At 45.3% G+C, this 15,542-nt stretch overlaps 2 protein-coding genes across 3 annotated transcripts in view; both read right to left on the bottom strand.

The window, feature by feature from the left end:
- Positions 1–355: 355 nt before the first annotated feature.
- On the bottom strand, positions 356–13,092 carry TAL2 (TAL bHLH transcription factor 2). 2 transcript variants are annotated; one of them, XM_078436618.1, is made up of 2 exons: positions 13,002–13,092; positions 356–903 (listed from the first exon to the last, which is right to left on the bottom strand). In XM_078436618.1, exon 2 carries the CDS (start codon positions 867–869, stop codon positions 552–554), a length of 318 nt encoding a protein of 105 aa, XP_078292744.1. In that variant the 5' UTR covers positions 870–903; positions 13,002–13,092; the 3' UTR covers positions 356–551. The 2 variants fall into 2 exon arrangements, with proteins under 2 accessions (XP_078292744.1, XP_078292745.1); XM_078436619.1 differs by lacking the exon at positions 13,002–13,092 and adding an exon at positions 6,336–6,662.
- The window catches only part of FKTN (fukutin), a 76,583-nt gene continuing 74,063 nt past the window's right edge, over positions 13,023–15,542 (bottom strand). Inside the window, 1 exon segment of the mRNA XM_081790930.1 lies at positions 13,023–13,111. The gene's annotated coding sequence lies outside the window, so the exon portion shown is untranslated.

Below are 15,542 nucleotides of genomic sequence, written 5' to 3'. Positions count from 1 at the left end.
GTATCTGCTGTGTTCCTGTAAGCCTCACATGTCAGGAGGATCTCTTCTCCAGAGTTTCCCACAAGTCTCCAAGTTCGTTTCTGTGAGGGCGGTCTTCACATTCATCAACCTTATTTTGTTCACCCTCCATCAAACAGACTTCATTTCTCAAAACTAACTTTAAAATATGTTCTGAGGGAAGTATTTTTTATTCATTGGCCCGAGATCTGTTATGGAAAAACTTCCTTGTAATTGAAAACATATTGAGTAAAACAGTGATTTTCCAACCTGTTTTTAACCGATGCTTTTCTTTTCCAAACATTATGCAGATCCTGAAGTGTCCCACCCCACCCCACCCCCGCCCCCGCCCTGGGGGTGACAGACTCCAAAGCCACATTCCTCATGGCCTCTTTTTGGCTCCCTGCAGCTGGCCCCAAGCTACCTCCTATGAGGCTTAAATTCATGCCTCCCAAATTTATTCATCAAGTTGACTCTGGAACATGCAAAAGGCGGTCACTCAGCCAGTGGCTTCTGAGCAAGTGCCCCGCTGGGTGATGACAGCCAGAGCCCCACTATGCAATGTGGTGGCTTGGGTCAAGTGAAGGAACCTGGTAGTCACCGAGCAGAGTCCTGTCCGGCAGGTGGGATCCTTGGGGAAAGAGTCCCAGAATGTTTCCCTGAGCGGTCACTCCCGTTTGCTGCAGGGTTTGCTCCCCCAAGACCTTGACCAAGAAGTTGATATACCTCATTGCCAGGCGAAGGGTTTCATTTTTGCTCAGCTTTTTGTCCGGAGGGTGAGTGGGAATGAGCTTCCTCAGCTTGGCAAAGGCGCTGTTGACATTCTGCTGTCTCCACCGCTCCCTGCTATTTGTGAAGATCTTCCTGGTCATGTTCGAGTTCCTGAGACAGGAAAGAGAAAGGGCCCTAAGGGCCAATACCTGATAAGAGGGCTATTGGGCATCACATGTCCTGCCAAGAATTTGGGATGTCAGTTCTTCTTGACCCGGGTTTTAGGAAATTCACTTCCTCATTTTTAGGTTTTTCTGAGTCTTCCTTTGGGTAAGGGAAGAAAATGTGGCAGAAGAAAGGACAGGGTAAGAACAATACCTTTCAGCCTTTTTCTCCCTAGCTGTTTCAAAGCCCCCTGTTACAAGGTCATTTTACCCCAGAACCCTCACTACTGCTTTTATAACCAACTCTTCCTAATTGTCCAGAACCAGGCACAGTATAGGTTTAAGTACTTGTGCAAATAAAATCTATATTTAGCCAACAGGGAGTCGAATATGGATTCTCAAAAAGTACAAGCCGTGATTCTAGATTCCACTAATAAGACAATTGTGGGAATGGAGATGATAGCACAGCTCTCCTCTTAGCTGACAGACCTCACCTGGAGGGTTGGACCTCACTGTGCAAAAGGTAAAATATCCAGACTGGACCACATTTAGGGGAGTATGAACAGAGTGGTGAAGAGTCTTCAGACCCTCTTTTATGAAAAACACAGTGGGGATATTCATCATGACAAGAAGAAAGGACAAAGAGAAAGTGAGGGTGACGATTTACCATGGATGCCGTAGAAGATGTTCAGGCCTCCACGAGCCGGCACTCAGGTGACCTTTCCAACTCCAGGACAGTTGATTATCACCATCTACTGCCAAATCTTACTTTGCCATTTTTAACTCTTAGAGGCATGGTCCCCTTTTTGCAGACAGCTTGGATTAACATGTGTGAATGGGAACACGGATGGCGCATCAACGAACAAACCTCTCCGTGATCTTGGCATGTGGCGGACTTTGAACACCACTGCTCTACTCTCCAAGTAGGAACACCCTCATCCCTATCTAAACTCTGTATGATAAAGAAGCAGAACGCTCCCCAGATCCCTGCAATTCTGGGGGAAGGTAGAGCAGGAGTTTAGCACAGGGGAAGAGCCATCCTTCCCTTCAGAGCGTGTGTGTTCTCATCACAGCACCAAACACCAACCAGCTGTGAGGCACTGCCTAAGTCCCTTCACCAACCTGAGCCTCAGTTCCTTAGCTATCTACAATGGGTGTAATTATACCATCCTCTCCTCATAGCCTGCTGTAAGGATTGAGGGGAATGTTGCATGTGAAAGCATTCTGTGAACTATAAACTAAGGGAAACAAGAGCAAATAGAGCATTTGTTTTGTGCCAGGCACTCACGCTACATACATATGCAAGCAGTGTTGGTTGTAGTGACAGTACTATAGACACTGCTGGGATTGGCTGAGGGAGGCCAACATGTCCCAGGTGTCATTTCACTACACGTGTGCTGGCACGTTTGCCCTTCTGTAGGGACCAAATGATGGTCTCAGTTTATTAGAACAAGCCACGCTGTTACCATCGAGCCCTGACTCTATAGGGGCCAGTCGCCAATGGAAGCATCTGCATGGTGGTTAGAAACATAGGCTTTGGAGCCAGAACCCCGGTTTGGCTTTAGGTTCTGCTCCTCCTAGCTGTGTGACCCTGAGCAATCTACTTCAACTCTCTGTCCATCAAATGCCTCATAAGTAAAGGGTGACTCCAGGTACTACCTGTGAGGACAAATAAAATGATCCACGTAAACCACTTTAGCAAAATGGCACACAGGAAGTGCTCAATAAATGTTAAGTGATTACAGTTATTATCTCGACAAATAAAACAGGGGAAGGTAAATGTTCATTGTAATTTAGCGATTTGTTTTCCTAATAAAGAAGCTACAGTGTAATAGAAAAGGTCTGAGCCTGATTTACGTATTTGTTTGTTGTGCTCTGTAAGAGTATACGGACATACAGGTGTGTGTGTGGATGTAGAACATAATACTTAGAAGGATTCAGGCCAAACTGTTGACATGGTTCCTTGGGGGAGGGCAGGGGGTTGGGGGAAGACAGAAAAAGGAGATGAATGGGGCGCATGAGTAGCTCAGTTGGTTAAGTGTCCAACTCTTAATTTCAGCTCAGGTCATGATCTTACAGTTGTTGAGTTCAATCCCCTCGTAGAGGCCCCTGCGTAGAGCCCCGAGTCTGGCTCTGCACTGAGTGTGGAGCCTGCTTGGGAGTCTCTCTCCCTCTCCCTCTGCACTTCCCTCCCTCCCCCACTACCCCCTTCCCCATCTCAAAATAAATAAATAAACTTTAAAAAAAAAAGATAGAAAAAGGAGATGGGTGTGTGTTATTTGATACAGTTGGGTAACATTTTACATTTTTATAATAAGAAAAGATTCATATATTATTTGCTTCATAATAGGAAAAAACTAAGAAAGCTTATGGGCTTTAATGTAGAAAGACCTGGCTTTAAATCTCAGCTCTCCATTTCTTAGATATATGAGTCTGTGAAAATCAGTTAACTTCTTTAACTGATTTCTTCTCTGGAAAATGGAAATAAAGCCATCATCAGGGTTCTTGTGAGGATTAAATAATACATTATGTGATGCATATGAATACATAAATGAGACAGTATGTGCCTGCTACATAGGTGCCTAATAAATACAAGGATTCTCTTCCCTATGCAGATGGGAAGTGTCATTACTCCAAAGAATAGCATTTTTCAATTACCTGCATGCTCCCAGGACATTTCCCCATCCCTGTTTTTGTTGCCTTTCCTGTTTCTGCCTAGGTTGGAGACAGATTGCTGTGCTGAGAACCAGTGGTAAGGGGAAGCATGGTGGCCCAAGCTGACTGGCTGGCTTCAGGCTCCCTCCAGCAGCCACTCAGGTCTACTTCCTTTCTCTGTGGAGACACTCTTAGTAGGACCCATGATCCAATTACAATCATATGCGCTCCGAGCTTAGGCATCAACACTTACTGACCCCATGTGCCGGACGCTGTGCCGGCTGCTGGATGCCGAGGAAACCAATGCCTTGTGAATGGAGAGAGAAGCACAGGGGCTGTAGGGGCAGAGAAACAGCACCTACCCCAGGCATTCCAGGGGAATTCCCGACCGACCAAGGGGGTGCACAAGGTGATACCGAAGGCCTCTTTCTGCTCTGAAATGCCACAATGACCTGCCTATTGCTTTTTATTATCTAACTTACCTTATTTCTAAATAACCTAGTCTTTCACCTACAATGAAAATAGGAGTGTTGTCAGAACTGTAACCAACTAAAACTGAAATATGACAGTCTGAGCTTAAATCACGGGATTTTAAGATAGAAAACTATCCAGTTTTGCTCACACCGAGGCCGGCTGCTTTGCAGCCAGGACTGTGGGAGCAAAGTTACTTTCAAGCTTCTCTTGTCAAAAGAGGGTTTAGCTCACTCACTAAGTCAACTCTAGTCCCTTGGGGGAGCGGGGGCGGGGGTGGGGGACAGGGGCCATCTTTTTCAAGCTGGGAAGAAAAAGATTAGGCAGGATAAACTAACTGGTGTTCTCTTCTAAGAGGGCTCAATCCCATTGTGCTAGAAGCAGACAGAGGAAATAAGGAGAGGAAAAGATAGGCTTCAGAAATGTAGCCTGCCCTCCTGGAAGGCGCTTAATAATTCCTTGTTGATTTATCCTCAAGGGTGTTACTCTTCTCCACAGGGGGAAATTGAAATCAGCGATTTAACAAGCTGGAAAAATTCAAAGCAGCGGTCACTGGAAAATTACTAAAGTACTTATTAAATCAAAGGAAAATTGCATTTAGTGTTTTCCCAGTTGTAAGGACTGATTACTGCTAAGCTTGATTTCAGAATAATTTAAGAGCTTGAAAAATACACCAGATGCCACAGAAGCAGAAGACATCTGATAGATGTCAAAACAGAGGTAAAGCATGTTGTCCCAAGGTCACGCAGGGAATCAGTGGCACAGCCTGTGTCCCATGCCTCTGTATTTATGCATCTTGTCACCACTGACTCCTGATGGGTCAGGGTCCATAACCTTTTTTGTGCCATGGACTCTTTTGGCAGTCTGGGGAAGTCTAGGGAAGGACTCTACCCCAGAATAATAATTTTAAATACATAAGATAAAAAGCTTTTGGTTCCCTTCTCAAAATAATTATTTTAAATGCATGAATTGAAATACATGGACGCATAAAAATGACCAATTATAATTAATACTTATTAAAATAATTTAAAAATGCAACGCAGTAATAATGCACTTTCTTTTTTTAAACACATTAAATGATTTACTACTGTAATTTCTACACGGTGATACGTAAACGGTTTTTTCAAAAGATCTGCAACATCTGTGAGATGAAGGGATTTATGATTTTTGTTGGTGATGCTGTCACCAGTACTAATCTTTATCACCCATAAGTAAAGGAAATGCAAAATTTAGATTAAAGGTGACTGGAAATAAAGATGTAATTTTTTTCCCCGTCCAGATATATAGAACCCTGATTTCTACTCATAGACCTCTGGGTGAGTGGGTGTCACGAACCTGGGGTTAAAAATGCCTGGGCAGGAGAAGCGTGATGGTAAATATAACAGGAACATAGGTGGGCACAAACTTCTATTATGGTGCCACCACTGAAGGTCACAGGTTACCAGAGAAAAGAATGATAATTATGCCCCCACAGAAAGTGACCTATGCCCCCAATAGGGGTTGCTGCTTTTTTTGTATGCCAATGGTGTCTAGACACAGAGCACCCCTGCCACAGGAAAGGGTGCAGCAAAGGGTCACAGCTAACATTCCTGCGGTGGCCTGTCCCAGACATTCAGACTCATATAGCTCTTTGTTCATAAAACTTTAAATTTCTCTTCCTGTCATTTGGTTTCTTCTTTCATCTTTTTCTTGAAAACAAGTGAAAATAGTCTCCAGAAAGAGAGAGATGAAAGGTAGTTTATAGAGTTGGGTTAGGGTAAGGTACCTAACCTCCAACACTGGATATGGTTTTGCCTTTTGAAATTATTATAGAAGTAACACATGCTCATCCAAGAAAAAAAAACACAAAAACGAAAACGAAGCGGTACACAAGTGCATACAGTAAACAAATACAAGGCTCTCTATCTATCTATCGAATTTTTTCTCCCAGCAGTAGCCAGTTTGGTGTGTGTATAAATGATATATATCCTTTATATACCATGCATATGTCGTTTAAAAATCAGAACACACACTATTATGCAAGTTACTTTTCTCATTAGATAACCCCGCATGTTGATGTTCTAAATACATACATTTACCATGAATCACAGTCTTTGGGTGGGTACCCCGCGCTCCGGGAGAGTTCCACCCGCGCCTCACCGCCCCATGCACCTGCGTCCCCTGCCCACCCCGCCCGACCTGCTGCCCTCGCCCACTTCACTTCCCGGCTTTCCCCCTTTTTCTCTTCTTAACCTTCGCTCCCCCGGGCCTGCGGAGCCCGGCCTTGTGAACAAGGCGTCCCGGAAAGCATCTGGTGCTCAAGTTTCACACCTGCCAGGTTCGGGGGAGTAAGCTCACCGGTACGCAGAAGCTACCCAAACGGCCCCAGGAGGTGCTCCGGGGTGTCTCCAGCATCCGTATCAAGGTGAAGCGGCCGGGCCAACACGCACTAGGGGACCGCTTTGCTCCCCCGGAGCCCCGCCACCACCCCTACCGCTCGGAAAGCCCCAGGTCTCACTGAGTCGACTTGGTAGCCGCGGCCAAGTCGCCTCCACATCCCTGTCCTCCAGGGCGACCACGGCTCAGACCCGGCGCTGCGCGGGAGACCCGCTGACCCATGAGTCCGGCCCCGGCGGCACCCACGTACCGCAAGGATCGACGCACCTGCTCGCCAAGAGCCGGGAGACCGCGCCGTCGTTGTCGCGGTCGCTGGCCGTGTGCGCCCTCGCCTGGACGCCGCGCCTCTGCTGCTGCCTTTATAGGACCCGGGCCTTTGTCTCCAGGCCCCACGGGGCCCCTTCCTGCCCGGGTTTCCCGCCCGTCCCTCCCGGGTCCCCGTGCTCCCGCTTCCCAGGCCCACGATCCAGACCCGCTAGATCGGGTTTTCTGGGGGTGGGGGTCCGAAACCCGCGTTTTAACTAAGTATTCCAGGAGATGAGGACGCACTGCGAAGTACAGCAGTCACTGCACTGGGCAGACGCCTGGATTTATGCATCTCAGGTTCCACGGTGCCCAGCACAGAGCTCCGCTATTTCAGTGGCCTTCTAACCGGTCTTCTGCTTCTACGCTTTCTCTTTCCATCTACTATCCAACATCACTCAGAATGATCCTATGAAAACCCTTAGGTGGCTCTCCATTTCACTCAGAACTAACCTGAAGTCTTCATAATGGCCCCTAGGATACCCTTTACCTGACCTGTCTGTCCTTCTCTCCCTGTGGTTTAGTCAACTGCAGTCCCTCTGACCTTTGTTGTTTCAGGAACACACCAAACACCCTCCTGCCTCAGGACCTTTGCATTGTTTTCTCTGCCAGAAACACTCTGCCTCCAAGTTATCCACATAGTTCCCCCTCACACATACCTCTTTTCATTCACTCAACAGTCGCCACTGAGCACCTACTAAGGTCCAGCACCTGTTCAGGTGCAGGGAGACAACCTCAAACAAAACAGACACAAATCCCTGTTCTCAGGGAACTGACATTCTTCAGGTCTTTGGTCACATGTCACCTTCTCCTGAAGATCCTCTGAGCACAATATCTAAAATTGCACCTTCTCACACACAGGGACTCTTCACCCTCCTGCCCTATTTATTCTCCTCTTTAGTGCTCATCTCCATTTAGTAATGCTTTACTTATTTATTCTGTCTCCTCCCAACCCCAGTGAATAGGCTTTCACCAAACATGGGTTGATTAATGAATGGGTAAGTAATGAGTTTATACACATCACATTCTCTGAAGGACCCAGCATAGGATTTGGTACAATAAATTCACAGTGCAATTCAGCTTAGTGGATAAGAGTAAATGACTTTGGAGTTGTATTACTCAGATTGAAATCCCTGGTCCACCCCACTTACGTGACCTTGGCAAATTATATTATTTCTCCCTGCCTCAGTTTCCTTATCTGTGAAATATGGTCAGTGATAGGATTGTGAGGGCAACTACTGGCTCCCTTTCCTAGGAGAGAATTGTATAGCCCCACCCACTGCCATGTGACTGGCAGTGCTTCCCTGTAGGTGGTGGGAGAGGACTGCATGTCCAGCGTTGGCCACGTGATTTGCATGGGCCAATGGAATGTGAGCAGACCTGACAGCCACGGTGATGGAATGGGAGCTTTTCTTTTTCTTTTTGAAATTTTTTGTCAAATTGGTTTCCATACGACACCCAGTGCTCATCCCAAAAGGTGCCCTCCTCAATACCCATCACCCACCCACCCCTCCCTCCCATCCCCCATCTACCCTCAGTTTGTGGAATGGGAGCTTTAAGAGCCATTCCTGGTTGGGCTCAGTCATGAGAAGGTTATGTTTGGGGTTGCTCTTTCAGCCTGGAAGCCATGGAGCAAACCCATAACCAACCACAACAGCCCCCATGTAACATGAGTGAAGAGTAAATCTTTGCTGTTGTAAGCCACTGAGAATTTGTGGTTGTTTGTCCCCCTCCTTAAAAAAAAATCAGTTATTATTATAAATTTAAAAATCTGTTGCATGAATTGCTAGTTTCTCAGGAGGCAACAAGGTAAAGAAAACTCTACATCTGGCTTCAAGGGGTTCGCAGCCCTTGGGAGGGAGAGGCATGACAAAAATGACTAAATACAAGACAGTCCTGAGTGCCAGAGGGTGCGAACTTGGAGCTGGGGAGGCACAAGATTCTAGCTGGAGGATCAGAGACAGCTTGTGGAAGGGATGGCATTTAAACCAGCCCTGAGGCATAGGTTGCCTCTGACATTTGTGGGATCCAGGACAAGGGTACAGATGGAGACTCCTGACTCATTTTTTTTCCCACTGCCCAGCTCTGTCCTGCTATGTGAAGGGCCTTGTGTATATGATGTGGATTCCCAGTGCACACGGACCCAAGAAAGAGCCCTGTGCAGGCTCTGAAATGGGCTCAGGGCCATTTGAGCAGAAATCCAGGGGTCCTGAATACCCAGAGTGTGATCTAGAATGTGGGAAATGGAGGTGCCCTCTTAGCACAGCAGGCAGTGCGTCAGTCTCACAGAATGTGGGAAATGGGCACCAGATGGGGACTGGAGGGCCAGTAGAGGGCAATCTAAAGCACAGACCCAAGGCAGGGGTCCCAGTTGCTTGGCTGGAAAGGTGGGAAAAGCTGTAGGAATTACACAGTAGGAGTGGTGGACAGGACAGTCCCTGTGATGCCAATTGGGAGCGATATGTTTAGATTTACAGGTTACAAAGCTCATTCTGGTGGCAGCACAAAGGGTGCATTGGAGGGTGAGTTGGGGAGAATTAATTGGTCAATTTGTGCACAAAAAGCACCTCTAAAAACACAACCTAATATTTCCAACAAACATTCCCAATTTGTCTTCTTTCTGACCTTCTGTCTTATGTACGTGGAAGGGGAATTGAGGCCTCCCAGGGCCCGTGATTTTCTGCCAGGGCCCGTGCTTTTCTGCCATGCCTTGTTAGGTCACAATTCTCATAGACCACATGTTGTATTTTAAAGCATGAACCTACATTACCTTTCCTCTTAGCCAAAAACCTGTGAGGTAATGTATTTGCTTAATGGCGTGTTCTGTGGTTGTAAAAAAAAGAATTGTGGCAACTGGGTAGCATGATCAGAAATGTGTGATGCAAAATGAAACAATCAGCTATAGAGTGGGATCTGTGTACAACTGAACAAGGGTTGACAGAAAGGCGAAGATTACAGAGAAAGGGGCATAGCTGTGCTGGCACATGGGGACCAGGGTTGACATCTGTTCTCTTCTCAAAAATGTCTTACGTGTTATTGTTGCTTTTATCATTTTTAAAACTGGGAAACAATTTTGGTGCACCGTTCCACTTAGCGGTGATTCTTCAGATGATGGGCCCTCTCCCATTCCAGTCTCCCAATGTGGAAAGTTAGGGGCTAGGTCCTGGTCCCCCAGGGGAAGGGGTTGGAGGAGAAATTTGCATAATCCGATTATTGAAGGATTAAGTTTGGGCAGCTAAACGCCTCTGTGTGCTCAAGCTAAAACCCTTACTATTCATGGCTCTCACTGCCCCCTGGAGAGACTGCACCTGCGGGCTCCTGGCGAGGGAAGGGCAGGTCGCTAGGAGAGCCTGGGCATTGTCAGGCTCTCTGCTTCTGCTGGCTTAATTGATCTGTCTGGATTAGCCTGTGAATACTGGACCTCTAGTCCTATGTGCAGGGGGTGTCAGCTTCAGGAAAGACCAAACCTGGGGGTTTCAGAAGGGATTTCTGTCAGCCCAGGTTGTTGGGGGGCCAAGGTCATTTTGGCTGGAGGTCAAGCATCAGCTTTATCCAGTCTTAAACCTCCTTTCCTCTCTCCTCATTCTTAGCTCCCTTCCCAATCCCCAATTCTGCATATCTAGGCCCCAATCCAACCATCCATCTCTCCATTGATCCATCCACCTATCTACCCACCCATCCATGCATCCATGCATCCATGCATCCATGCATCCATCCATCCATCCATCCATCCATCCCTTCTTCCATCCACCTATTATGTATGCACCCATCAATTTACTCATCACATGAATTAGCTGGTTCTTCATAGTTAATGAAGTTAATAGAATTCACTAGTAAATCCTTTTAGGTGGGTTTTGTTCCTTCAAGTGTTGTATCTCTTAAATCAATTTTGGTACTTTGACATATAAACTTTGATATTTTCAAAATCATTAATAAAGTGTTATATATTATATATATATACATATGTATATACATATATACATGTATATATATATACATATATGTATATATACATACATATATATGTGTATGTATATGTGTGTATATATATATACATTATATTCAATGATTTAAAAAAATATCTGTATTTGTGTTGCCTTTCTCATTCCTCATGTTATGTGCTCATGACTTCTTTCTCTACTTGATTAGGTTTGCAGAAGCTTATGCATTTTATTGTTCTTTTTGATAACTACCTCTGTGATACAATTAATGTCTACTCTATCTTTATTAAATCTGCTTTTCTCATTTGCTTACATTTATTTTGTTCTCTCTCCACCTCCCATTCTTAGATTGAGTGCTTATTTTATTAATTTTCAGGCTATGACTTTTCTTCTGATATACCTTTTGTGTCATCCTGTGTTTCCATTTATGCTATCGCTGTCATTAGTTTCTAACATCTGTTGTTTATTTTAATTTTTCTTTTTTAAAGAAAATCTTTAAAATTTTCTTTGTTGTTGTACTTTTGGTTAGCCATTTGCTATTAATTTCAAATGTTACTGTGGTGTAGTCAAAGATATGCTCCATACATTTTTTGCTTTGGGATATTTATTGAGAGCTTCTCTTTGGTAAAATAGATGATCAACTGTTACAAATAATCCATAAGCTGTAGAGGTATAGCTCTGTTTGAAAAATAAAATGTCTTTATACACATCCACTAAATCAATCCTTTGCATTCTTCTGGGGAGTTTTGGTCTATTATAATCTATTTGACAGGGTTATATGAAAATCTCCCTCTACTATTTCATGTTTGTTCCTCCCTTTCGGTTTGTCCAGGAGTATTTGCTTTAGATCTTTATATTTTAAGATACGGTGCATTTGACACATGAAGACTCATGAAAGTTTTATTGATTTAGAGAACTGTACCCCATATCGATGTGAAACGGCCCTCTTTGCCTTGCTTTTCGTCATGAATTTTATATTATTACATCCTACCCTGCATTCTCAAAATAAAAGTGTCCATTCTTTTACAGTGAATTTGTCATTGTGTGGGTGTGACTCTTGGCCACAGGTTTTATCTTTCTGTGAAACTGTATTTGGCAAATTGAAATTCCTTTGCCACCCTGGTTTGTTAAAGGGGCACCATCGCCATGATGAATTCTCCACGGCAAATCTCATTCTAGTTGACTTGCTTATTGGCTTGCCTGCTGTACACTAAGTGTCAAGAGGGCAAGGACTTAACTTTGTCACTCGCTAAACCCCACAAGCTGTGCTCACTGCCCATGAAAGCTGCTTGATAAGACATTTGTTGAATGAATGCGAGACAGCATTCATTCGGATTCATTTCTCCAAATGGCTGCGTCCAGCCTCCCCTGCTTTCTGTCAGAAGACACATAGCTTGTTGCTGTGAAATGAATGCTTCCCAGGCCACAGGAGAGGTTTTGGTGATTATTTTTTAAGAAGAGAAGAGCATTCTGGCTGCTGTACGCAGAGGGTGAGAAGAGATGTGAGGAGACTACCTAGCAGGCTGTGACAAGAGAGAGGGTGCTGGGTTGACCTGGGGGTAATACTGAGCACCAGTTAGGGGAGCCAGATGCCAAATCGTCTACCCCATTATTTAGCACGAAGTACTAGGTGTCATGCAAGGTATTACACCCAATTTTTTTCATTTATTGTGAGAAATTATATATTTTGATTATAAAGTTACATAATGAGTTATCATCCTTGACAAAACAAAATATTGCTCCCAAAGAAGTTAAATATGAAAAAGTATGCCCAAAGAAGCAAGACTTCCTATGCAGCTGTTTTACTAGTGGTTCTCAGGCAAACATCATTCCAGAGCCAGCAGTGGCTGTAAATTCTCATGGACGTTAATGTCACTGCATTCACAGGACCCATAGAGTCACTTAGAGGTTAGCTTACCTCCTCTGAGGCTTTTCCTGCCTCCTCTCCTCTAACCTCCTCCAAATGAAAAAGTAATAAAGCAAGTGGCTGCAGAGAAAGGCAGGGCATCTGGAAGGAGAAATAAGCTGACATGGCCCACATCTCTACTGGAGCACTGGGAAGGGTGCTGGATGGGTGAGAGCTTTGGTCTTCTCTCACAAGGAAAGAGAGATCTGGCTGCTTTATCGTCATTTCTGGACTTTCCTGAGTCATTCCCTAGTCATGACAGAAAAGGAAAGATGCTAGAATCTGCAGACCAGAGTCTCGGATGTATACGGGCTTTGTGGCCCCGGACATACTCACAGACAGGAACAATAAAGGAAAAAATTGATTTAGGAGGGAAAAAACCCTCTGTTCATTGGGTTTTTTCCCCTGCAGCATACAGTGACTTTAGCTGACCAAGGAAGAGAAACAATATTACTCTGTAAACAAAGTTATCCTTACTTGGAAGGTGGCCACAGCCTGCCTCGTTGAGTTAGCAGACATCCTGCATTGAAGAAGCATCAAACATTGAATCTCAGGGATGGTCCTCAACTGGATCCAAATGTGAAGCCCTGTTTGAATAGAGGGGGGTGGGGGGGGATGTTGAATGATCCATCCACAATCAGATTTGCAAAGTTTCCTGCACTCTTGTAACACTATCTTTTGGATGCCTTTTCTCATTTCCTCTGTTTTCTCTGTTTGCTGTCTAATCCTGTGTCTTGTCTGGGATAAGTACAACGATAAGATTACTGGTCCGGATCGCAAGTAGAGGAATTTATTAATTGCTTTAGAGGCCCATACTGCTGTGTCACCTTCTCAATTAAACTGGCTACTTATCGAAGAAACAAAAACCTGAAATAATTGCAAAATAAATTTTTTTCACCCTTCTGAGGCTGTTTTCTAAACAAATAGGAATCACAAATACTCACCGATTTGCTGGGAATTAAGTGGGATATAGTACTAAGAAATACCAAGTGGGTAATAGCTAAGAGAAGGCCTTTGATCAGCTGCAGAGGCAGACTGACTGGTGTTTGGATCCTTGCTCTGACACTCGTTGCCATCCTGAGCAAGTTACTCAAAGTCTCCCAGCTTCAATTTTCTCAGCTACGAATTGGAAACATTCTCATGAAGCCAAGGCTTCATGGCTTACTGTGAAAATTCAGTGAGTGATTTGGAGTAAATGCTTCTTAAAAACGGTGATAACAGGCAACTAATAAAATCATAGTTGCTCAATAAATGTTTTCATTTTTATTACCAGGAAAAACTCTATTCTAAAACTAGATTGAGAGTCTGAACACATGCCTCTAATATCCTCCACAGGGTACTTTCCTGTTTATCTTTCATTTGCCCAACCCAGCCATCCTGGCTCCCACCTCCTTCCTTCCAATTGCTTTGGGTCCTGTGCTGCTAAGAAGCATTCATTTCCTTTGAATCAAACAGAGCCCAGAGCTGGATGAAGGAGATATCAAAGAGGGGAAAGAAGAGTTTCTCTTCAGCATCAGGATCCCTCTTAGAATTAATTTCTACTCTCCAGTTCCCCAGACCGAGGACCTCTTAGTAACACCCAGTACACACATGCACACACATATCTCCATCAGGACACCTGGTGTTGAGGCCTGTCCAGAGCAAATGTTGACCATTGCAGCAGAAAGCAGGGCACATAACTGCCTCAGGCAAGTGGGCTTTTCTTCCCATAGTGACAATTAGAGGGACGTGCAGCCCTGGGTGTGCCCAGCTGCTGACACTCTCAAGATCAGGCTGGCTTGGCCTTCACTCTGAGGGCTGGAGCGGAGAGTGCTAATTCCAGCCAATAACCCCAAGGGCAGTGGGAAAGCAAGGGTGGGGGTGGGGGTGGGGGTGGGGTTGGGGGGAGCAGAACCAAGTACTGGAGAAAAGAAAGAGGTGGGGTGGGACTCTCCTTCTCCTCTTTATATTCTCTGGTCTTTGTATAAGAGACATGACTCATCAAATGGGTCCCCTAGATGAGGATTTGGACGCTCTGTGGGCAGCAGATAAGAGTGCAGCCTTCTCGCAGAAAGTAAATTCATTGAATACTCCCCATAAAGTCAATAATGCCAGGCTTATCAGCTGTCCTCATTCCTCACTCAGCCCCCTGGGGACCAGACTTGAAATAAAGGCCACAGCTCCAGGGGCTGGAGAGTGGAGGCGCAGGACTGGGCTGGGAAGGGGCCTCTGCCCCCCTGGGTCATATTTTAGGCAGGTGGGGGAAATCTGCCAGGCCTGAGCTGCCCAGAGTCCTCAGCTTCCCAGACTGACAAATCCCGAACCAAACACATACATCGAGGGGATGAGGGATGCACCCCTCACCCTCAAATTGAGCAGATGTTTTCAGGAGGTTCCACTGGGGCTTCTTAGGGCAATTAGAGGATGTTATTTTAAATGTAACCAATAAAAAACCTACAGAGGAAACCTTGATTTCTTGCCACAAACATACTTCTGCACTACCCAAGAGCACATCTATCTTCCCTGGCTGGTGGAGATCTGGCTTCCTTACAAGTTGCCTGAACTAAGGAGAGTCAAGTCCGTTGTTAGCACAAGTTGCCCCGTCGTACAACTAGAACAGTTCCTCTTTCCACTTTGGAGACCAGATCCTCCAGAGGCAGACAGACAACAGGGAAATGAGGACCAAGTTAAGACCTAGAATTTAACATCTCTCCCGGGCACATCTCCTTTCCTGACTTCTGCTTTCCCCAGTTCCCATAGCTAAGACTTGTCTCCACATGGAGAGTGCAACCGGTCCTGGTTTCCAGCTGAAGCAACAGGTGTAGAAATGGCTCCGGCCTCTTCCCCACTTTTCTCACGTTGCTGGATTGTGCTGCCTCAGGTCTAACACTGACCAGTGTGTCCTCACTCCTTTACCCCTTTCCAGAAATTGCTTTCAAATCTCCTCCAGAACCCAGGACCTCACTACCAACTCTCCTGCCCCAATTTATCTACACTTTTGTCTTGGCTCTCTAATTCCCTGAACCCTCTGGATAAGAC

This window comes from Panthera onca, chromosome D4 (genome assembly GCF_046562875.1).
Source record: "Panthera onca isolate mPanOnc1 chromosome D4, mPanOnc1 haplotype 2, whole genome shotgun sequence".
NCBI classification, from domain to species: domain Eukaryota; kingdom Metazoa; phylum Chordata; class Mammalia; order Carnivora; family Felidae; genus Panthera; species Panthera onca.
Note: the sequence above shows the minus strand (reverse complement) of the source record. Positions and strands in the feature narration are given on the sequence as shown.

Bases quoted from the DNA above. Each gene is read 5' to 3' on its own strand.
- TAL2 (XM_078436618.1), bottom strand. From the start codon at position 869: ATGACCAGGAAGATCTTCACAAATAGCAGGGAGCGGTGGAGACAGCAG.